This window comes from Melanotaenia boesemani, chromosome 21 (genome assembly GCF_017639745.1).
Source record: "Melanotaenia boesemani isolate fMelBoe1 chromosome 21, fMelBoe1.pri, whole genome shotgun sequence".
Classification (NCBI taxonomy): Eukaryota; Metazoa; Chordata; class Actinopteri; order Atheriniformes; family Melanotaeniidae; genus Melanotaenia; species Melanotaenia boesemani.
In genome coordinates, this window is record NC_055702.1 from 27694445 (window position 1) to 27719590 (window position 25146).

Here is a 25146-nt window from a genome sequence, read left to right on the forward strand (position 1 = left end):
GAGTAATGGGAAAAGGTCTGATAAAGTGACCCAGTTTGGGTGGTCCATCTTGTCTGCAATCCAGGGGTGCCAAAGCTGAGATGGGGATTAAACTTACTGAGCTAAAAGAGCTCAGTAAAGTTAGAGACAGAAATGTCAAAATCATTACAACCGTCCTGGTCTCCTCTACTTCTCAGCTATTTGCAGATTCTCATTCAATATGCAAAAGAGATGAGTACTTTTCCTCCAATCGTAAACTCAGGTTTTGTCATTTACCATATACCTTTATCTCCAACCACTTCCAAGCCACAACGTTTAAAATCTTAATATCAAAACTGAAAAACTGAACATTTACTGGTGCCTTAAGGGTTGATCCCTGTGCCTAATTCTTATGCTCAAAAATTGCAGACCGATGATGAAATTTAGTCATAAAGTGAGATTTGTAAAATGTGTTACTTCTGAAGAATAAATGAAAATGGCACAAAGTAAAAAAAAAAAAAAAAACTCTTTCAGGATGAATATGAATCTCTTTGGATTGATTCAGCTGTAGCTCTGAACCTCTATCAGCTCATAGAACAATATGTGCATCATCTCTGTAAAGGTCAGCTTTGATAAAGTGAAGCAAAGTTTTAGTGCAGATAGTTCAGGGGACGTCTCCAAAATGTCCTTTTCCATTCCGTCTGTTTTCAACGACCCCCTGGGAACCTCAGGATTTAGAAGTTTAAAGACACCACTTTGAGATCCTTCTCATCTGCTTAACATAGTTTTTGTTTGTTTGTTTGTTGTTTGTTTGTTTGTTTGTTTTGTTTTGTTTTGTTTTGTTTTGTTTGTTTGTTTGTTTTTGGCCTGAGACTTCTTCTTTTGTCCACTCTCTTCAAATAATAGAACATTACATTGCACACTGAGATATGCCATAATAACTAATATCGCTCAAAGGACAGCTAATGTCTGTCTATTATATTTGCTGTTTTTCAGATGTACAACTAAATAAATGAGAACAAAGGTGTGTCTTTGAGACAGGCTTCTAGAAGCCTAACAATCCAGTATAAAATGGTTATGTTATGTTATTTTAAGACAACACTGGTTCATCCATGGAGCCTTTCTTATGCCCAAAGTTTCACAGATTAATATTAAAAGGTTTAAAAAATGAACCAAAAAAGACAAGGCCTAAATAAGCAAAAAATAAGTGAAAAAGCAGCTGAATGTCAAAAGCAAAACTTTGAAAGGTTTTCAGAGATCCAGCAGTACTGCTCAAGAGCACTTTACAAGATAACAAGACAGTCTGGCTGCTTGGGAGCAAAATAGGAAGAATTAAAGGCTGGACCAAGACTTTTTAATAAAAGCATCCTACTGTATAAGTTCTCACTGGGTAAAGCAAGCAACACCCGCTGACATCTAACATTTATATTCAGTGGGAAACAGTCGAATCAGCATTAAATCCGGGATGAATTATCTCTGCAGCAGCTGGGGATATTTACATGCACTGGCCTCAGCTCCTTACAGCAGTGTTTTCTCCACTTTTCTCAGAGAACAGATGGCTCCTGTTCTCTGTCATTTTTTGGGGACTAATGTTACTGAAAGATTCCATCTATTCATGCTGAAGCGGCACATGAGCATAGTTCAATTGTCCAATCAAAAGATATCTAAAGATATCTAAAACGTGACCAGTAAGTAATGCAACTAATGTCTTTTTATCATCATAGGATATGGACCATAATTCTGAATTCACCGATCTCTCCTCACATTAAATCTTTCCAGTAATAAAAAGCTGCTTCGCCCTCAATCTGTCATTTCTCTCACGTCCTTTCCTGCAGGATCTTCCTGCATCCGTTCAGCAGACATCAGGGAGACGGTGTTATTGCTGATTGTGAATAGACCATACCTGTTAAATGTGCAGGGGTGTTAGTGAATTCAGCAGTTACTGCGAGTCCCTGGTTGAACAGAGGAACACTGTGATAAATGATGCAGAGCTGGACAACATGCAGCAGCAGCTTCTCTCTTCTGTTCTTTCTTTAACTATTTCTGTATCTAATTACAACCTCTACTTTCTCCCTCTTCTGCTTCCTCACCCTCGTTTCTTTCCTCTCCATTTGGCAGACATTCTCTCTTTATTATGGCCCACGCTGGCCTTTTTATTGCCCACCAGCAGCAAACTTTTGTGCAATTTGTCACTGACGGAGTGCATGAATACTTTTGGCTGCCTCTGACGCTATCACCTAAAAATCTAATCAGATCAGCGTTGGGCCCTAATCACTTCCTCGCTCCCCCTGATTGCATTTATAGACGTTCTGTCATTTTGTGCCGCCCTGGTTGAGCATTTCATAATTACTCTCTGCTTACATTTGTTTATTTATATCCGCCTGTACAGTACCTGCCAAGATCTTTGCCAGTGAGGGAGGATGAGAAGATTATGGAGGTGAGAAAAGAAAGACTGGGAGCCTTTGGGAGAGATCTGAAAATCATTACCACCCCTTTGTACTTGAAATATTCATAGCAGCTCATTTTGTATTTTACCATTAAAATATTGTGCTGCTGCAGCCTAAGGGCAATGAATATGAATACGCAGGTTAGAAATTTGGCTTATTTAAGTAATAAAAAGAATTTTCTTTAAGCTAGTGAGAGCGTTGCATTGATTTATAATCAACCCATTTTTTTCTTGTCTGTTTTTTTAAAAGCATGATTGGCGGCCACCGCATGCTAAGCCTGCTGCTCTCCAGCATTTTGAAGGCTTGAAGCAGCCAGGTTTTCCCATGCGCTCTACTTTGTCAACGTAACCTCAGGAAATACCTGTTGATTTGGATGTAGCATGAGGTTCAGATGTCCCATGAAAAAGTTATGATAAACCTTAAAAGATTAGAGCAGGATAGTACAGTTGTGACAGTTTAAGGTTTAAGAGCACCGACTTGTGTAAAAATCCAACCTATAGGCATCATGATTGTGGTGCATTCAACTGACCAGAGGGTGCACTAGTGTTGTTGTTGAGCCTGCAGCTTTAATGAGCATTTGGAAAAACAAGCTAATGACTTTTCTTAGTCACACATGAGACATGATTTTCTGTTTGATGCTGAAACTTAGTTGAGAATCAGTGATAATCACAGGAAATTGGATCTTAAAGCTACATGGGGAGATGAAATGTGAAAAAGTGGAGCTCATTTTAGAGAAGCACTACTAAACTTTGGCAGATTTTCTCAGTAAGGTGCCCCCTAACAGCAGCTAATTCAGCATCCATCCTGGATCCTACTGTAGTCTGAGATCCCTCCAGCCAGTAAGGGACAGTGCAATGTCGATTCTTGTCTTAACTCTTTTGCTGTTCCTCTCTCTGTTTCTTTCCCACTGTTCCTCTGATAATGTCATCTTGCGTTTCTTTGATGAATCGACCATGCTGCACTTTCAGTTGGTGTGTTGATATCCAGCTGCTAGCGTCTTACATGGTGCATAAACCAGAGGTCAGGTGTAACATGACGCAGTGTCCCACAGGAAAAAGTTGTGAAGTGTGGTTTCTCATCCCCGGGACACTGGGCATAATGAATGTCTCTGTGCCTTCAAACAAGTCAGAAATTCATATTTTCAAGGTCAGAAAGTTACACAGAGCAATTTTACCTAAAGACATCTCCCAGTTTTCAAGACTAGTTACGATAAAAAACACTTATCAAGTTGGAAAAACGTAATTCCAACTGCAGTGTAACTTAGTTATTAAGGATTATTTGTGAAGAGTTGTTTTATTAAAGCAGTTTTCAAACTGAGGGTCCCAAGATGATTCTGGTGGGCTGCCGGATCTTTGTAAAAGAGAAAAATAATAATTATAGCCTACATTTGTCAAATAAATGTGGAAGTTTTACTAGGGCTGTCTAAATGAATGTGTTAATGCAAAGAGATTATCTGTGAAACTAACTTATTCATTTTTTAACACATTAATGCATTAACAACAAAGTTATTACTCACGTCATATTCAAAATCTGAATTTGGCATTACCTCGCTGAGAGGCTGGTTTGGGGCATGTAGGAGCTTTGTTACCGTGGTGAAACAGAAAACCTCCTGATTGATGAAGTTTCTAACACCAATGTATGTCATCTTGGGGGTCGTGGATCAAATCATTTGATAAACACTGGGCTAAAGACAAGGTTAAATCTTCACTTTGATTCAATCACCATCCTCAGCACAAGATAGAACAGCAGAGAGAAGAACTCTATGGAACCAGTGAGGAAAGGAGCCCAGTGCATCATGGGAGGTCTCTCAGTTGGCTGGACTTCACCAAAGAGATGGCTAAAGGCGGACTTATGCTCGGTGTAGGTCCGCAGAGGCTCGACGTGCACCTCTTCCAGACCTGACGAGCACCCCTGCCACGTAGACGGTTATGCGGAGGTACTGTCTCGTGATTGGTCAGTTTGGGATCACATGTTGCCGGATGTCTGGATCTTCTCGCTGAATTTGTGTGGTAACCACCGTTTTTAAAAGCAATAACCAGTGAATCAAGTTGATGAGAGGCTGATCCAATTATTTCTTCCACAAGCTAATAAAGACACTGAACCGTACTGGATGCCACTGTTGTTTTAAAACAGAAAATACCAAACTGAAGCATCAAAAGAACTCTGACCTGGTGAGTTTACCAGCTGATACCACCCCTGCTGCCACCTTCAGGTTAGGAGGAGAAACTGCAACACGACATCAAAACGGCGTGCACCCCCTACGCTCAAGTCCAACGCTGTAACCGACCGCACGCAGACGCAGCATGAGCCTAAATCTGCCTTAAGAGTCACCTGAGCAGGCCCCAGCTGTAAGCTTCACCAGAAATGACAGTTTAATCTCAAAGTTAAAGAAGGTATGGGCCTTTTGAAAGGGGCAGAGAGGGGTCCGACACATCCGAAGGTTCTGCCTCCTGTTCTACTTTTAAAACCTCTAACATTTCTCTAAAAGTGTTGTTTAAATACATTTACTGACTTGTGTGCTCATTTTTATTTGGCTGATGGAAAGAAAGAAGAAAGATCTCCTGTGGTCACTTTCTCTCTTTTTCATCTTTATTTTTCTCTTTTCCATTTTTATTACTGGCCCAGTCTCTGCATTTAAACTCCTCAACAGGCTTTACATTTAAATAGTTAAATTAAAGATGTAGAAGAGGCACCTGAAGTTTTCTGCTCTGAAAAGAGGACAGCAGTTTTGTGGAAGCCATGTGCAACCCAGGCATGAACAGGCTGGAACAACTGTGATCACGTTAGTTTATGTTCATCTTTGACTAAACATCCCAGCCAGACCAGCTAATGGCAACACAGTATATATCCAAATCTATAAGGGACTTTATGGTTAAGATATTCATATTTGATCATAAATTTAATCATGTTCAGCTCTTTTTTTCTATGTCTGGTCTCCTTTTCTGCCTTTTCCCTCTGTGTTCATCAACTCACCATCACATTAAGACTTCAAAGATACCGTATTAAATAGACTTTCCTGATAAGCTCTACATTTGCCAGATGGACTCGTCCTTGCAGGCTCTTAACTGGTCATTAATGCACTCTTTGTCAGAACAGACTTTAAAACCGCAGACTTCTTTTTCAGCTGTCTTCCCTTTTATGAGGTGGAAATTGAGCAGTCGTTCCTGCCCACATCCACGTCGTTAAAAGGCAGGAATACTGGAGAGGATGAAGCGTCTGTGTCAGAGAAACATTAACCGCTCGCTGGGAGCCGGTGTAGCTGCTTTCACCTCCGCCTGTCAGAGAAGGCTGGCCTTGGATCAAATGATGACAGAATCCGTGCCTCTTTATGTCCCTCTTATTACTTCCATTCACATCTACATCCAGAATAAAAATGTTCCCAGCATCAGCTCCTTCCATTACACTGGCTGTGTGAGGGAATCCATGATATTTGATCCTGTATTGATTTTTCCCTTTTAACTCGTCTGACACGTTGTAGCCAGGAGGTCGGATTTATGTGTACAAGGGAGTCATGATATGAGGCAGAGAGGATGTTAAGATCCAAGCTTTCTGTTTTATACTCACTGTTCCCTTCAGACAAGTTCATAATGTTTAAATTAGCAGCTAAAAACATCACATTGGTGGTTTTCTGTCAGTAATTTCTGTCCATATTCTCTGTTTTTTAGGTTCAACTGATTCACTACAATCATGAGCTGTATACAAATTACACCGAAGCTGCTAAAAGCCCCAACGGACTGGTCATCGTGTCCATATTTATGAAGGTAAGTCTGTCTGGAAACCAAGGTTGTTCTCACTCATGGGAAATTCACCTCGAAGCGGCATGTGCTGCATGACATTTTACAATGAGGGAAATCCAGCAGAACTGCTTTGGATGGCAGTTTTTTACATTTAAGTAAATCTGTGAGGAGGAACTTGATCTGGTTTTATCTGGTGTTTAAATAGTTAGATTTAAATTATTAACCCTTGGGACCCCGTTTGTGTTGTATTTTTCTCCTTTGTCCAACGAGAGCATCCTGGTGTTGGAAGGAAACACTCACACAGCAGCAGCTGGGAGTGTGATGGAGGGCTGAAACACAGCAGCAGGAAGAAAAAGCCTGTTTGACAGCAGACATGTTGACTTGTACTGAAAGCAGCGTCACTTCATTAAAATGGGTGAATGCTGTGAAGGAGGTCCACTGAAATGGAACTCAGCCTTCAGCCCCTGAATCTCAACCTGTCAGAATATTTTGACCTAAGACTGACAAGGTTCTGCAACACGCTGTCATCAGGACTCGTGATCAGTTTCCATTCAGGGATTATTAAGGATTTCCCACTTTATTTTGATTTCATTCTCATTTCTTAATCCCAGTCTTGTTTTTCTTTAATCAAACACTTTACTTTTACCTCTTTTAAGGGGAAAGAGGGGGATGCCTGAAGGCCTTATTTTCAGAAAAACCTCCTAAGAAGACATCGAGGGCCTGAACTTGAGCAACAGTTGAAAAAAACAGTTTTCCTGCTTTTATTATTTTCTGTGTCTATCTTTGTTTCGGCCCTCATGAGGATTGATCAGACTTTAATTGATTGATTTAAATGACTCCCTAAAATTTATTATGTTTCTTATTGTTTTTTTTTTTTCAAGCTGTTTGACTTTATTTGTATTTTATCTGTTGCTACGTTAACTACTTTCTCATGTTTGTTTAGAAAAGTGTTAATAATATTTTATTATCATATGTTTTGAACTACAAGACTGGTCATCGTGTCCATATTGATTTAATGATCAAGCATTAAAATAGATAAAATACTTTTTATATTCCACATTTTCATGGTAATGCAAGGCAAGTTTATTTGTGTAGCACAATTCATCAACAAGGTGATTCAAAGTGTTTTACAGAATACAATTGTTTTCATTTATATTTTACTTAATTAAAATATATATTTATTCATAATAATAACATAAGAAATATAGGTGTCATATTTTAGGATTTTTAAAATAATTTTTTCTAATTTATAGAAAAATGAACAAAAAGAAGAAAAACAAACTATCTACACCATTATGGTCCCAGTGGGGATTGATAAAGAACCTCCTGCTGAACTTTAAGTTTAGTTTTATTGATTAATACAATCATTTTAGTTAGTTATGTTAAACCTTAAAACTGAACAAAAGAAATGTGGAGTCGTGTCTTTTTTTAATGACGCGCACGAAGCAACAAACAAACTTCCAAACACACTTTTCTGATCCGCATGTTTAACCTCAGTTCTTCCAGACGGTGTAGCATTACCCTGGAAACAGCACGGATTCATCTCGGATGATAATAATCAGTCACGTCCTTTCAGTATAAATATTCACAAAAGGCAGGTGGGCTTTTCCCAGAACCTCACCTGCCATCACCACAATCCTGCTCCCCCTTCAGACAGCAGCATAGAAAAGCTGCAACAGCGTGTCACTGCAGACATTAAAGGACCTGAGGAAGAAAAGGAGACTGTCTCTTTCTCTATGCAGTGTCTGTTTTGGAAGACCACTCTAGTTTCTGGTCCAGAACCACCCAAGTCCTTCTTCCTCTACATCAATGCAGACTGGATGGCTAGGTGTTTTAGATCTCCTGAAATCCACCAGCAGCTCTTAGTCTTGGTGGTGTTTCTCTGTTTTTGTGGGCCATGAGCTAAATGATCTTTAAACACAATTGTATTGTACTATCATGTGTACTCCCAGCCCACCACTTCAATGCTCCCTCTTAAATATTCTAAATAACCAACTCAAGACCTCCCAATTCACGAACAATTAACAATCCAATTATCCCGCAGAGCGAAACAATGTGCTCCGTGGATTTGTGTCGGCGCTGAGCTTCACTGTAAGGCTGATGACAGCACTCTTTGTTGTTTTTGAGACGTCTCCATGCTGAATTAGAGGCTCAGGGATCAGAGAATCAGCCGACATCCTCGCCACTGTTCGCACTAAGGCTGAAAAGTTCAGCTGCTCGCTGCTAATGAGCTCCCCAATGTCAATGGGCCCATCAGTCAGTCTTATAGAGACAGAGGAAATGATGACCTAGGTCAAACCTTCTCAACTTGCCCCTCCAGGAGAGTGTGTAGGAGGAGGATATGAGTGATGAGCTGAGCTTTGGATGTGGAGTACTGCAGGAGTGGTTGTGTGACAGCCTGAGGAAATGACCCTGGAAAAGCAACGTGCAGCACTGCATCTCTGTGTCGACCTTTTCTAAGTAAAAAGAAGGTAATAATGGATCATGTGATGATACGGGTACTAATTGTCTTAATGCCACTAAAAGTACTTGAACAGCTAGATTAAAGAGAGGGCAGCTACTGTGAAAAAGAAAACATTACAATCGCTTGTAGGGGCACAAAATACCATATATATCCACGACATACATATATATGTATATATGTGTGTATGTGTATGTGTGAAGGGCCAAACTTTAGTTTATAGACCTAGAATTCCTTACCAGTCAGTTTAGGACTGAAGCTTTTTGGATGAGAGGCTAACTAAAGAGGCTAAACATTTTCAAGAGACACAAGGAAGTCCAGCTGCCTTCGATTCAAGCTCTTCGGATCACCAGGACGGACTTGGATGACTGAGAACCTACACCAACCTCACTCCATCTCACTATAATCCAATGAGAATCCAGTTAATGTAATATTAAATACATATTAGTCCAAGTTAGTGAAAAACTTGCTTTGACTGGCCTGAGAAAAATGTTTTCACTCATTCAATTGATTCAGTGTCACCTGAGATACAGGTGACATGGGCCATTCAACTTATTAATAGCAAACAAATCTGCTCCACACCTCTCAAACAAAAGCAAACTGGTAGAATCCTGGTATTGTCTATGTAGAACATGAAGACACTATCACCCCCAGAACTCTGTTAAAAGAAGACGTTATCACACTGTAGGCTGAGGATTCCAGTCTAGTTTATTCATAAAGCACCAGTTCCCTTCAAAAGTTACGTGGCAGTACGCAGGTTCATTTCAAGTCCAGTCAGATGCAATCCACTTTAGTCTAATTCTATTCCAGTTGATCATAATCCGGCTGCAAGACAATCAGGGGATAATCCATAAGTCATGGCTACATAGAGAGACCTGCAGCATCAGCAACACACCGCCTCAACTTTGCTCCAGCTGCCAGATTTATGGCTTCATCAGCAGTCAGACGAGGAAACTCTTCATTATTTAAACAGTTTGCTGTCTTCACTGATCCTAGTTTTTTGCTGCTTAAACTGTAAAAGAAACAAAGAAAAGGTCAAATATTTTCATACTGATCCTTCTTTTCAAATAAATGCTGTGATGCATCATTTCACAGACTTCCTTCTAAATCCAGTTTTCTCAATGTGCACATTGCAAAATAACCAGCGATGTGCCATTAAAAGAAATCATGCTCCAACACTTGCTGCCCACTCACACACCCACCCCACTCCGTCTTTCTTTTCCTAAGTGTCTCTCCACTCCCACTGTGTTAAGCATGTAGCTCACAGTCACTTTCTTCACAGAGCAGTTAAGTGGTTATTAGCCAAATCTCTCTCAGTATAGAAGCTCATTTTTCTCACTTTACAGTGACTCGTGCCTTTAAAGGCCTTGTCAGGTTTTCAGCCTCATTACTGAGACTCAGAATGCCACGAAGAGCACCTATGCTGTGGGTAGAGTCATGAGGGAGGAAGGCATCGGGCCACACGGGGTAGAAACAAGGCTCACGTCATGCTGGAACATAGTTTTACAGTATGAGCACAACTTTCTCTCTCACTCTCTTGTTGTTTATGGATAAAATATCTGAACGTTTTGTGCCAGATAGACATCCAGCCGTATGGTACAAAGTCTGTTCTTTTCTCACACCTAATGTGAGGACATTTCTGGAGTTGAAGACACAGAATAACTGAATCCCTTCAGCCAGCTTCTTTAGAAATAATGAGACAGAGCAGGAAATCCAGGGAGCAGCACGAGTGGCTGTTAAGGAATAATGCCTGCCTGAAGAGCGCATGAAAAAGGTCAGAGACTAAGTAATTTCCGTGCAGTGAGGGGAGAGAGAGGATGAGCACATATCTTTTTAATCACTTCGCCCGAAGACATGTCGACAGTTAGAGCTGTGGAGTCCACCAAGCATGATTGAGTGATAGATGAAGGAAGAACGGGGTGAGCCATGGGCGTGAGGGGTGGACATGAAGTGCAAGGTACTTCTTTCAGCTATTAGAAAGCATGTTTTAGAGTCAGCAGCTGCTCTTTTCTGTTAGATTTACCTGAACAATTCACTCTATCATGCTAAGTTTAGAAATAATGCCCGTCTACAGATTTTCCTGGACTGTTTGGAAATATGTATGAGATTATTGTGCAATCATACAATATGAACTGGATGATTCTATCTATTGGATAATATTATGGATGGATTTGATGATCCAAATACGAATGTATCTTCCTTCCAGGACGCCAGATTATTAACACAGACTAACCACTTCCTTAGCCTACCCATTTGTTTATATTGAATGCCTATTAAATTTGACCTGATCAAGGACTTACATCGGCATTAAGGAGTATTAGGGAACAGTGCGGAAAGCTGTGCTTCCTGTGTGTTGCAAGGTGGAAGTTAGCTGATGAGTACTACAGATGGGCAAACAGCCAAATGGCACAAATGAGTCTGCCCTCAAAAAGCAGCCATCACTAAACGGTTTGGTGAAAAAGTGTTTGTTTTTTATTGTTTTTTTGTTTTTCTTTTTACCTACAGTATCCTGGGAATTCATTCCAGGAAAAAAACTCATATAATAAAGCAGTCACCAGTCAGTTTATGCTCCTTCTGTGCTCCACTGTCACATTCATTTTTACCAATTATCTACATGAATCTGGGACTTGCCCTGAGATGGACTAGCGACCTGTCCAGGTGTACCTGCCTCTCGCCTGCTGGGATGGACTCCAGCTTCCCCGCGACCCTTAATTGGACTAAGCTGAATAGAAAATGGATGAAAAGCCTTAGTATCCCAAAGGCTCCTCAAAGTTTCTGACAGAAATTTCATGAATGCTTGGCTTCTGCTCTTGCTGAAGGCATTCGCTAAAAGGGACACAGAGTGTCGTACAGCTGGTTTTAAGCTAACAGGAAACCACATCTTCATATGACTCAACAGGTGATTCAAAGATTGCTTGTAGTGTAACGTGAGCTCATTTTTGTTTTTAACTATTCACATTAAATTTACATACACACATATACTATACTTTACTATACTATACTATACTATACTATAATACTAAAAGATATTTTTACATAGCAAAAATATCTGTTTACACCAAAAAGGTGATTTTTTTCTCGTCTAATAAAACTGAAACAAATAAAATCAAATATGCATAATCATGTAGAATAAAAAATAAATAACCTGTTTACTCTATTACTGTTTAAAGATGAAGCACAATAACATAGAATAATTAAAAAATAAAAGATGTGACACTAAAATATAAAAACCCATAGTGTAAGTGTACACATCCTGGTCATATCAGTGTTTTTATGTTTAAATGAAACTTTATTTTTTTTGTACTTTTAATAATAATAATAATTATAATGTTTTTGCATCTTAAAAACACCAGTAGTCACACACCAAATTATGTTTTATCTCAAATACCAATCAAAGCACACACACACACACACACACACACACACACACACACACACACACCTAAACATGACTTCACACACACACACCCGACTGCAGTTCTGGAGCAAGTAGAAGTTCAGTGTTGGAAGCTTCCACAATCACATCCGCTGCTTCTCTCAGCAGCTCCTTCACGTCGCATACTGCCCGATATCCTGTGGTCGTTTATAAAAGTTTGTTCTATGGGTTTCTTTAATAGAGTATCTGAGCCAACATGCGGAATTGCGTACAGAAATTTGTGTGAAACGTCGTCGTGTGCCACTGCCCACAGGACTTGGTTGTCAGTCATTAAAACATCCACTAGAGGGCAGTGCAGAGCTCAGAGTTCCCTTCTGAGTTCCAACATCAGTTTCATGGTGACAGTAGAAGAGATCATGATAATGTGCAGTCTCAGAAAGAGGCATGAAAAGAGGCAGTGCAGCAAACGGTGGTGGTCTGTGTGGTCTGTAATGCATCGTGGTTTCTTCTTCTCTGTCTTTTCACTGGTTGCACATGAGCATATTGCAACGCTGCCCCTCACAGTTTCCAGTGATACTGCTCCATTTGCCACATCTTGGTACGCATCTGCAATCTCTCTGAGTTGTGTTTTATATACGCAGAGCATAGATAAAGCTGTAGGTTATGTTACTGGTTATCAGTAAAATAGGGTGTGAGGACGGGTATCATGCGCTCATCTGGGCAAAATACTTTTTTTTTTTTTTATTCTGCTTTCAGGACTTTATTTAGCATGTTTTCAGTTTTATGTTTGTAGTCACACTGAACTGTTGAGGTCTGCATAGAAAGTTCATTTAACTCATCACACCGATAGTCTGATTGGTGACGTGTTTCAGCAGTTTATGTGTAAGCTGGAGATTTAAAGGTTCACAGCTCGTCACTGAAGTTGTCGCCTATAAACAATGGCTCATTGTAATTTTTTCTGGGGTCAGAAATCTGTCCTTGGTCTTTTTAAACATCTGACACACTAGACATTAAAGGCATCATTCTCATTACACAGAACTTCTAAATACAACTTTTGCAACACCAAAACATACCAGTAGTACGAATCTTCCCAAAATTGTTAAAAAAAATTTAAAAAAACATCAAAAACGTGTCATTTTTTATGTAAATATGTGTCAACCTATGGCTTGATTCATTTCCAATACATCAGTTTTAAATGTCATATGCTGGATGTTACATCTAGTAGAAAATCTGGATTGTTGGGTTAGATGCTGGTCGTCCAGACAGACCAGTGGTGGAGCCAAACTTCAGTACATGGAGTTCTGTTTCCTGAATGACACAACAAAAATGTCATCACAAATACAAAATACCAATCAGGGAAAGCTGTGGAGAAGGAACACCACTCAGGAGATGAAACAAACTCTATGGGTGGGCTTGGATGCCAGCATTTTTAGAAAAACAGACCTTTTCAATGTTTTCAAAAGTGCCACAATTCAAACAGCAGCTAGAAAAGGATCTCAAACGTCTCAAAGCTGTTAAAGACTAAAGAAGAAAGAAGCAATGATTGACATGGACTAGGAAGACCGGGAGTTCTTGACTTGACTGTTTATAAGCAAAAGTGGGACAAAAACACTCAGATATCCTGAAATTCATGCATGTTTTTAGCTTATATTATAAGTCGGGGTGATATTTTTGCATGTCTTCACTTGTGTCTCCAGACTAAATGTGGAATAAATGTTTTTGTGTCTGTGGAGAATCAAAAGGAACATGCAGCAGAATCCCTCACAGCGATGCTGTTGCATTCGTCTCTGATAAAATTAAACATTTTATATACATTATGTTGGGACACAAAGACAATGCATTTTCTATTTACAAAGATGGGTTGTGTTTTGGGTTGAAAGCAGTGTGTGTCTGCAAGTTGTTTTTCATGCTTCCTTGAAAACAGTGGGAGCCTTTGTTTTTCCAGAAGGCAAAACAGCAGCAGAAGATGGTGGAGGAGCTTTAAACTGTGAAAAATACATCAGTGGGTTTCAACATTTCACTGGCATTAAAGATAATAGATTAAAAAACACATTGGCATTATCCTTAAGAGTACCGTCCTGAGTAGATTAAATCCTGAGCAGATTATATTCAGTTTAATTTTAGCTGGGCTCACAATATTCATTATGTGACCATTTAACCCCCCCGCCCCTCTTTCTCTTTCTCTTTAATCCAGATTGCTGAGACATCAAACTCATTCCTGAATCGAATGCTGAACAGAGACACCATCACGAGAATAACGTACAAAAGTAAGTGGGTGTGCACACTGATCTAAATGTTTCTACATGTAACGTCTCCTACAAACAAACCATTGGCTAAACGGTAGGACAGCTTATTTTTTATTTTTAAAGCCAGGTGGACAAAAAGCTGCTTGTCATTGTTAGTCTGAATGAAGCTGAAATCACAGGTGTTGTTGAAGGTTCACTGAAAAATGATCACCCAGCTGAATACAAGTGATTCGTTTTAGAATCCAGCAATGCTGGGACCAAATAAAAAATTTATTTACAACCCCATTTCAAAAGAAAAGTTGGGTCCCCGTGTAAAATGTAAATAAAAAAAAAGAATGCAATGATTTCTAAATCTCATAAAGCCATATTTTATTCCCAGTAAAAGATAAACCACATATCAGATGTTGAAACTGAAATCCATTTCATGGAGAATATGAGCTGATAGTGAATCTCATGGTAGCAACACATCTGTAAAAAGTTGGAATAGGAGCAACAAAAGGCTGGAAAAGTAACTGGTAACAACAAATGAGGTTAATTGGTAACAGGTCAGTATCATGACTGGGTAAAAAAAAAAAAAATTCACCAATCTGAGACAAACTGGCTCTAAAAACTGTGGAACAATTTTAGAAAAATGTTGCGCAACATAAAATTGGGAAGACTTTGAAGAATGCACCATCTGAAGTGTTAAATATCATCAAAAAGAGAATCAAGAGGAATCTCTGTGTGCATGGGACAAGGCTGGATGCTGGTGATTTTCTGCATTAAAAGCAGACAAGCTTCTTGTTATCAGTGGACAGGTGAAAAGCTGCATCTCTGATGGGATGGGGCTGCATTAGTGCCTATGGCGTGGGCAGCTTCCACATCTGTGAAGCTCCATCAATGCTGAAAAGTACATGGAGGTTTTAGAACAACATGTGCTCCCATCCAGACAACGTCTCTTTCAGGGAAGACCTTGCAGATTTCAGCAAGACGATGCTGAACCACATCCTGCATCCATCACAGCAGCATGGCTTCACAGGAGAAGAGTCCGGCTGCTGAACTGGCCTGCCTGCAGTCCACACCTTTCACCAATACACAACATCTGGAACCAAGCCAAGCAACTTTCTTTATAAAGCACTTTACAACAGCAGCCACTGAACAACATAAAACACGTATCATGGAAGCAAAACCAGCAACCAAGGTCCGCAGCCTCATTCATGAAACTGTGAGGTAGAGATCCTGATGGACTATATTGAAAAACGTATAAAAGTTTAATTGGTGGGCACGGCATGGGCGTGACTTGTGTCAGAAAGGTGGCGATACTGTCATTGTAGCGTCAGAAGGGAAGACACGCCAGAGGGATCAGATGTTATGGCTGTACAGCTCAGTCAGTAGATCAAAGTTCAAATCCAACAGGGATGAACAGCAACACCTTCCAGTTGGGACATTGAGTTTAAAAAAAAAGTTCTGCTAAATGACAGTAATGATGCTGGTGATGTAGTCTTTTGTTTCTCGTTTTCCCAGATTTTGCGCGATGCCAGGGTCAGAGTCTCTGTGGAGGTAGAAACATTCTCCCACAAAGTTTAGTTTTTATGAATCCCAAAAGCTGACTATACTAGCGTACGCCAGTTTTTGTACCTATGCCAGCTTTATAAACGAGGCCCCAAGACTGTAGAGCAGCTAGAATCCAGTCCTGTCCTGGACACTGTCACACTGATGTGATTAAGGACAGAAGCACACATACGGTGCTGAATGAAGTATCAAACCATGTTGATTATTCAAACTGAAAAGCCAGTTTTTATCTTTTGTTTTCAGACTCAAAACACAGTTAACAACAAATAAAACACTGAAATACTATCCAAATACTATCTATGTCAACATATCAACATAACAGTACACGAAAATAAACTTTTGAGAGCCAGTTCGGGAGTTTGTAATTCAAATATGCACACCACCATCTTGGATATGTTGGCTGCGTGAGGACATTTCATTTACGTTTAACAACATACAAGAACTAAATGTTCTCATTAAGCCATTTGGAGTGCAAATTTTGGCCTCCAAGTACACACAGTTTTATGTGCTTTAGTAACCTACTGACCTGTATAAAACAGGGCTAAAGATGAGGCAGGTGGCCGTGCTTCTTTCAGTGCAGCTACGCTCAGCCAAATGAGGACTTTGTGCAAGAGGAAACAGTCACATCGGGGCAGAAGCGCAACACTGCCTCCTACTGGCGGTACAGTAAACACAGCTTGTCACTGCAGATCTGTTCATTCCTCAACATTTATTCAAAAATACTATTAACAAGTAATCATTGCATTCTGATTTTATTTCCATTTTTCACAGCATCCTGAGTTTTTTTAATTTGGGTTTTAATTTATTTATTTCAGTCTACATATGATGGCCACTCATTGTTCGACACTGAGGCTCAAACCAAGTCGAGATGCTCAGCCGACGTGTTTGGATAAGAGACATTTGATTTATGTCTGGAAGGGCCGCCAGCGCTTCAGCCTGAGTGTAAAACTCACATATCTGACACTTCTTACAGACTCTCATGCTACATATTGAAGAAAAACGAAGCTAATGTCACACAGACAGACAGGACAGTGGCGTACAGCACATCAGCAGCATGTTCTGCAGACCGATTGGGGGAAATGTGAGAAATATCCACAAATCTGTTTTATTGCAATTTATTCCAGTCATGCTGTTCAGAGTCCTCTGGCAGCAGCACAGTCTCCTCTTCTCATCTCACACTGTGTGCAGGCAGAGAGCAGGTTGCTATGGTTACAGGGATGCTCCGTGTCAGTTGATCAAAAACTTTTTGATTCTATACCAAGTATGTCTCTTTTAAAGTTTACTCTTAAACAAAATGCACTGAATATAAAATCCATGTATTAGAAATGTAAAATGATTATAAATTAAATATAAAATAAACTGAAAATACTTCTAAAATAAAACAGGCCTCAGGCTACTGCTGTCAAAGAAGAAAGGCACTACAAAAAGACTACTAATTTGAAACTATGACAGGACGTATAGGGCTGAAGCAGGTCAACAGTGACATTAAAACAGGGATTACTTGAGCTCTTCTGTTTCAGCGAGTCAGAAGAATCACTGCAGATTTCTGAACCACTTGAAGATGGGCTAGCTCCTTCTTATTAAGGCAGCTGAACAGGCTATTGCAGTACCATAATGTGATGAGATAAAACATGAACAATCATTCAGTGCTAGCCTTTTCTAGGCAGCAGGTTACGCTCATGCTTCGCCAAATAGATATAGTTAATAGGTATCAAAACGAAGAGGCATAAACCATCGGTATATGTAGTAAATGTCTTATCAACACACAAGATATTTTACCATTATTATGAGAAGCAGGGTGGTGTTAATTAGTTGTTCAACAAACTCCAATAAGCAGAAGAAGACTCAGCTAGCCGCTAGTCTGTAGAGAAAGTCATGAAGAAGTATTTAAAACGGAAAAAGACAAAAATGGTGCCAAACCTCCCAAAAAGCCAAAAATATTGTGCAAGAACAATTAAATTCTGACAGATGCAGAAAACATCTGTCATGTCTGGCAACACTTCAAAGAATTCTGAGAAAAGTTTATTGAATAAATAGTTTAATTAAATGTGTTGTGTTTAAATATATATAAATTATAAATTTATTTACCATTTGTTTTATTTGAAACTTTAGTATTGAATACATTTTTATCACTGCATCATTTTAGTAATTAAATTTCCATCTTTTTCAAGTTTCTACATTTTATTTATTTATTTATTTGCTTTTAAGATCTAATATTTAGAAGAATCTGTGACTTCTAAATTAGTTTTTGTAAGCATCGGATTTTTCTCAATCAATTATCCTGCCGGGCATCTTGTGCAGTTTTATACAGGTGACATTTAAATGTTTTTGTGATGATCTAAGTGTATCAGGCCATATTCTTTTCATCATGTGATATTTTACAAGGCTTTAGCTGTTAAACAACAAGTGGATTTGGTTAAGTTACTGAATGCAAATTAAACCAACAGTGAGATCAAACAGAACTTAGTTAATATGTGAATGGGCCCCAGACCACTTTGTACTGGAAAAGTTGGGTTTAAGTGTAAAAAATGTTAAGAACTCCTGCTGTAGACAAGGTGATTAGTCCTATAGATGAATTGAATGTAGACCATATTAAATAAATGACAATATTTTTCATCATGAAGATAATCAGTAACCACCAAACAAAGATTGAATGGTTTTGTTGTGTGTGCTGATGTCAGTAGCATTATAATCCAGTAAAATATCATCTTTGTGCTTCAAATGGTCGTAACTGGGTAGCTCATTTGGCAGAGCGTCTGTTTCCCATGTGGGAGGTGAGAGTTTGATACCCCCAGGGGACGAATTTTAACATCTTTCAGTAAGGTCCTTTGGCAAGACCCTTAACGCTACTGTCTAGCCACGGTTAGAAGCGGCAGCTAAATTATGTCAGATGACAAAGTGGAACTTTTAAAAACACAATAGCATTATCCTTTAGATGGTGGCATCTACTGTGCATAAGCTCCAGAACTGGCTCTCAAAACTTTTTTTCTGGTGTACTGTTATGTTGATATGTGGACATAGATAGTATTTAGATAGTATTTACTACTTAGATAGTATTTCAGTGTTTTATTTGTTGTTGTTAACTGTGTCTTTTAAAGTACCGCAGTTCAATGTAAAAACCTGATGAAGGGCCAAACACTGACTCCTCAGTAGTTGTTGCTGAAATTTCAGGTAAAAAACAACCATGTGTTAATTTTTTACATATTTTGGTTTTAGGGGCGCCACAGTTGAGGTTCACCTCGGGCTCCACATCAACTTCGACCGGCACTGCTATCATTTCTAGTTCACTTGTTGACGCCATTGTTCTGAATTTTGAGAGATCTTGTATTGATGATGGGAGAGTCCGATTACTGTGCAAAGCCTTCTCGAGCACATCCCAAAGATTCTCAGTGGGGTTCAGGTCTGGACTATGGTGGCCAGTCCATGTGTGAAAATGATGTCTCCTGTTCCTTGAACTACTCTTTCATAATCTGAGCCCCATGAATCCTGCATTGTCATCTTGGAATATATCCATGCCATCAGGGAAGATGGAATAACCTGCTCATTCAGTATATTCAGGTATCAGCTGGCCTCATTCTTTGGACACATAATGTTGCTGAACCTAGACCCGAAACCTAGACCTGAACCTAGACCTGACCAACTGCAGCAACCCAGATCATAGACTGTCCCCACAGGCTTGTATAGCAGCACTAGGCATGATGGCTGCATCCATTCATTCTCCTCTCTTCTCACCCTGATGCTCCATCACTCTGGACCAGGGTAGATCTGGACTCATCAGACCACATGACCTTCTTCCATGGCTCCAGAGTCTAGTCTTTATGCTCCCTAGCGAAGCTTTTTCTCCGGTTAACCCCTCTGATTAGAGGTTTTGTTACGGCTACACAGCTGTTCAGTCCTTTCAGTTTCCTTTACATTGTTCATGTAGAAATGTTCTTACATTTTATTAAACATGGTCCTGAGTTCTACTGCTGTTTTTCTTCCATCTGATTTCACCAAATGTTTAAGTGATCACCATCATTCAGGATGTTTTTCTGAACACATTTCTTGCTGGAAGACGATGGTTCCCCACAGACATCTCCCCCAGCCAGTGGTGAGACCGCCTGGAGCTACCTTTAACAAAGACACGAATAATTGGATAAATTGGGGTATGGAAGTGAGTGACAGGTTAAACATACTGACCCCTTGTGGTTGGGAGGAGTCTCAGAGGGATTGGGCGAAGCTGGAGGCTAAAGTTGATGTTGTGGGTATGATGTGATCCAGCTGGAGAGTAGCCCAAACTCTGACTGCTGTCAAAACTGTCAGATACACCATCTCACACCTATGACTCATATACACACACACACCGGCACGCACACAAAACCCACTCAAGCTCTTGGGTCCTCAGGCTTCACGCAGCCAATAATGCTGCCAGGCTATTGCCTTTGTTTAAATATGCACATGTTCACACAGGCACACACAAAGATGTATTCCTCCATCCAGATTCACATCAAGCACACAATCAAAGACCTGTGACAGAGCTGATGTTCAGCTGTTGTTTGCAGATGTGGAGAGGGGCACAGATTCATAAAAGGGGGGCTGTCATGCTCATTATATCTGAGATAAACTCATATTTCTTTGTTGTACATTTGTACAGAAGAGTTAGTCAGTGTTTAGTAGTGATGCAGTTCAATTAGCACTAAAGCTTCTGGGGTCCACTACAGTGACCTCATCACAGGAGGCAAGTCCATTTGTCTACGGAGGCCCAGAGGATGACAAGTTTCGGGGGGAAATCTAGTGGAGTGTGAAGAGAGTGAACGAGACAGAGCGTCGCAGTCTGTCCAATTAGTGTCCTGACAGTGGAGACAGTCTGGATAAAAGAGGTTTTGTGCTGTAACACCAATAGCCTGTCATTCACAGAGCTGTAGATGTTATGTGAAAGAAGTGAGAAAAATTAGTTACGAAAGATGAGCTGAGTGTAATGAGTAGTGAGGAGGAGGATTTATTCAGGAAACTTTCAGAGATAATCATGCTCAGCTCTCAGCGTGATGAGAGTCAAAGTGAAGACCATCTTGTGATGGGTCAGACCAGCTATGACACTTGTCAACATGTCGATATACAAATCACATAAATGTTTTCTATTACTACATCAAATGCTGGTCATGAATGTGTAGCTGGTGTTTCTTTCACACACTGAGTCACTTTGTGTGAAAGTGTGCATCATCATAAACAGTAGAAACAACCACAAAGAGGAGCTTTTTGCTTCTGTGTGCACAGATTTTCTCAATGTTACACAGTCACAACACTTAACAGGAGAGTAGTAGAGACAAAAATAAAGTTCAGATATGTGTGTGCACTGATCTAAAGATGAGAAATCCCCACCTCAGTCACGATGCCATAGTTGATATTTTCATGATGTTACTTAAGAAGAAACATTGCAATGAAAACTTATTTAAAGCAGATAACAACTGCAGGCTGATTAATTTAATCAAATATCTTGTAAGGAGACCAGATCTCCTGTGGTCATCTGAACTCCGACTCGCTGAAAGGAGAATTTCATTCAATATGCATATCAGAAACCATTTTTATGGTTTGAACATTTTATCGTGCTGAAATGAGAATTTTTCTGGGTGGTATGTCATTATTCTGCACTGGTGCCGTTTGATTAATTCATTCTGATTCTGAACCAGTTCTGATTCGCTGCTTCATGTGCAATAACAATCCGGCTTTAACGAGAGATTTTTATCCAGTTCTATTTGAAAGAGACTAATTTGATGCAGTGAAGGAGGTCATAAGTGTGGTAGCATTTTTAAGGAATAATATCATTTTAACAACTTATTTCCACATATGTGTGTGTGCATGTTTGGAAATAAATCAAAGGTTAATTCATTTCTTTGGAAATATGTTTTAATGTGAAAGTAAGAATTCTGCTTACAGTGTAAATTTTAAACCTTTGCTGTGGATCTTGGTAAACTCTTATTGTGTGGCAGTAAGAAATACAAAATAGTATAGGACCCGGGAGTGATGGACCGTGAGTCTGGGCTCTCCCACTGTCCTCCTCCCCCTCCTCTCCTTCTCCCCTAGGCATGTGGTGGGTGGGGCCTTCTGGGGTCGGTGGCGGCTCATTGGCTGCGGTCGCTGTGTGTCCTGGTCGTGGGGGACGGCTGCTTCTGGCCTGTCTTGCCCTGGGGGTCCTCCCAGGGAACAGGGATACCTACATCAGCTAGCGGCTCACCTTCTGGAGGGAAGTCCGCTTCCCTCTGGACTTACATCCCCGGAACCCTCTCCTTTCCCGCACTCTCTAACACACACATGTAGGGACTTGGGAGGCGTGGACGTCATGCTGGGTGGAGTGGAGGGGGCCATCTAAGCGACCTCCTTGGCTGCAGCCTGTGGCGACTTGCTGTTTAGTTTAATTTAGTTTTAATTAGCCTTAGGCCTGGTACACATAAAGATGTTTGTCCTGATTTTGCTCCTTCCCGACCAAGGATGGCGAACGCCCGATTATCTTGAGTCTTATAAGATTTTCCTATGAAATGATCCTGTGGTGTGAGATGTGTTACGAGCAAGTTCATCCCGACAATCAGCTCTGAAACGGGTCATGGCTGACAATCGTAAATATTGAACATGTTCAATATTTAAGACCAAAAATCTTCACGTGTGGGGAAAGCCAACGACTCCTGAGTCGTGACTGTGTGGATGGTGACGTGGAACAGAACATAGCTAATCAGAGAGCGAGCTGACTGGGGAGCAAGGAAGGATATAAAGTTCACGTTCACGCCGTCTCCAGTCTGTTGGGTTTTTTTTTTCAGTTCTGGATTTTTCTGTTAATAATAGTCGCAAGTCCACAATCATTCCCTCGTCTTGTACATCCCATATGCTCGTTTTTGGGGGATGGGGTGGGGATGTCGGTGCCCTGGTTCCCAGAGTGTATTTCATTTCAACTGCATTAAACACTAGAAATAGATTTTATAAGTTAAGGTCTACCTCCAGGAAAGACTTGGTTTAATCAGCAGTAAATAAAGTTATATTAAATAATGGCTTCACTTTATTTGAGGTAAATTACTGTAGTTATTATTCTCGCAATATACCAAACAGTTTGAAGGGAAACAATCATCACCTTTCCTTATGCTGATAAATCTTTTGGTTTTGTTTTTTAACACAGCAAACAACTCTTATAACTCCAATGACACCATATGGTAAAACATTAAAGGTCTCTGTGTCTGTTTCTCGGTTTTCTTCCTGCAGATGATGCATATCTTCTAACCGGTCTCAACATCGAGGAGATTTACCCAGAAACTAGCAGTTTTATCACATATGATGGCTCGATGACCATTCCTCCATGCTTCGAGACGGTGACGTGGATCCTGATGAACAAGCCGGTGTACCTCACACGCATGCAGGTGAGCTTCAGCCATCAAACACAGCTCCCACAGCCCACTGGGGTTTTGTCTTTCTGACACTGGGCTTCTCTCACTAACTATTGTTGCCCCGGTGAAACCTGTGGGCTCAGCAGCAGAGGTCTCACTCTACTCTTTTTGGAGTTAATCCTCAGCACATTCATGGCTGGAAAAGAGCGGTGTGGAGCACAAAGCTTTGCTAACATGTCCATAATACCTCTGCCAACTTCTCTCTGTCATAGATGCACTCCTTGCGGCTGCTGAGCCAGAACCAGCCATCTCAGATCTTCTTGAGCATGAGTGACAATGTTCGTCCGGTTCAGCCACTGAACAACCGCTGCATCCGCACCAACATCAACTTCAGCATGCAGGGCAAGGACTGCCCCAACAACAGGGCTCAGAAGCTCCAGTACCGGGGTACAAACTACTGCCCAGCTGTCTGTGCTGGTGTAGCTCATCAATATGTTCATCTCTCTCACACACAGATTATCCATGATAAACGTTCTGAATCATCTCATGCAGAAACATGTTTCTTCAGGAAACACGTCACGTTCCTTATAGTTTCCTCAAAGAATAATTTAGATTCTTACATCCTGGGTGCTGCTTTTGCAGAATCCAATTTTTTGTGCATGAATCTGGAAGAATGTAGATTTCATTCAACTTAAATCATTTGGAGAAGAAACAAGTTTTAAACACTTGAGCCAGATTGTCTGAAACACTTTATTCTGGTTTTGTTTTGCAGCTCGAGTTAATTTATCATGGGATCAACAGGAAGATTTGCAGATGGTAAAGTAATAAAAATAGAAAAGTCATGATATTGTATGACAGGACAGCACAAGTAGTGTATAGCTACCAGTTTACCTACCGACAATCTGAGTCCTTAAAATGAGTCACCAACAGTCACAGGCTCTAAAGTGTGAAGCTGCAGATGTAGTGGGTACATTTTTAACCCAAAACACATGCCTGGAACCAAATGCAAAAACTGCATGCACACAGAAATCATGCATACACCTTTTCTTTACACAAACGGATTCTTTTATAAACCTGCAAGCCTCACACATTCTTCAGCCATACACCCAAACATTCTTGTGGAGAAGAGGTTAAATAATTTAACATAAACAAAACAGTCAATTCTAATTCTAATTTAGTGTCTTGTTTTTTTTTTATATATTGTACTTTAATGTAATCGTTGGTGCTATAAATAATTGCAACCATGTGTCATAATGATACATATGTGAAACACTTTTCTAATGAGACTTTAAGCAGAAAACAACTGTTTTTCTGGTAAAATATTGGCTCATATGTGGCTTTAGGCACAATGCCAAAATATATAAATCCATATGTTTCATTCAATATTATCCCTTCTCACACACATTAAGTCAACGTGTAGGCCAGGGGTTTGCAGCCTGCGGACCATCAACAATGGCTCTTAATAAAGTTGACTAAAAGAAAAAAAAAGCCACCTAATGTTTTTAAATATATATATATATATATATATATATATATATATATATATATATATAATACCAAATGCAGGTTTTAGTAGTTTTTTGAAGTTCTTTCGGGGAATAATTGCATTGACTTTCTACAGTGACACTAAAAGTTCCAGTAATCTATTTTTAGCTCTACTTTTCTTTTCATTAGGTTGAAAACTGTGGGGTGTTTTTACATTGTTTTCCACAAATATCTACATCCCAGAAAATGTATCTGTCCTCTTTCTGCTACAGTTTTATGTTTTTCCTTATTTCAAAACCTAAAAATAGAATAAAATTGTGGTTCCACAAATTTACTATTTAGATTAAGATAATAGATTATGATTTTTTTCAAAAGGTCTCGTAACATTTGCCTCTCTAAAGGGAAAACGGCTCTGTTAGATAGGTGGCAGAGCCCTGCTGTTTGCTTTCATCTATTGCAGACAAAGCAGGGGTTTGTGGAAAGCAGTCATATGCACCATGATCCTGTCCCTGTCCGAGCAGATACATGACAGTCTGTAA

At 39.9% G+C, this 25146-nt stretch overlaps 1 protein-coding gene across 1 annotated transcript in view; it reads left to right on the plus strand.

Moving 5' to 3' along the window:
- The window catches only part of ca10a (carbonic anhydrase Xa), a 329872-nt gene that overhangs the window by 299546 nt on the left and 5180 nt on the right, over positions 1-25146 (plus strand). The window contains exons 5-8 of the mRNA XM_041973118.1: positions 6071-6166; positions 14174-14246; positions 23001-23155; positions 23395-23569. Of these exons, the coding sequence (XP_041829052.1) occupies positions 6071-6166; positions 14174-14246; positions 23001-23155; positions 23395-23569 (499 nt within the window). The remainder of the gene's footprint in view (positions 1-6070; positions 6167-14173; positions 14247-23000; positions 23156-23394; positions 23570-25146) is intronic.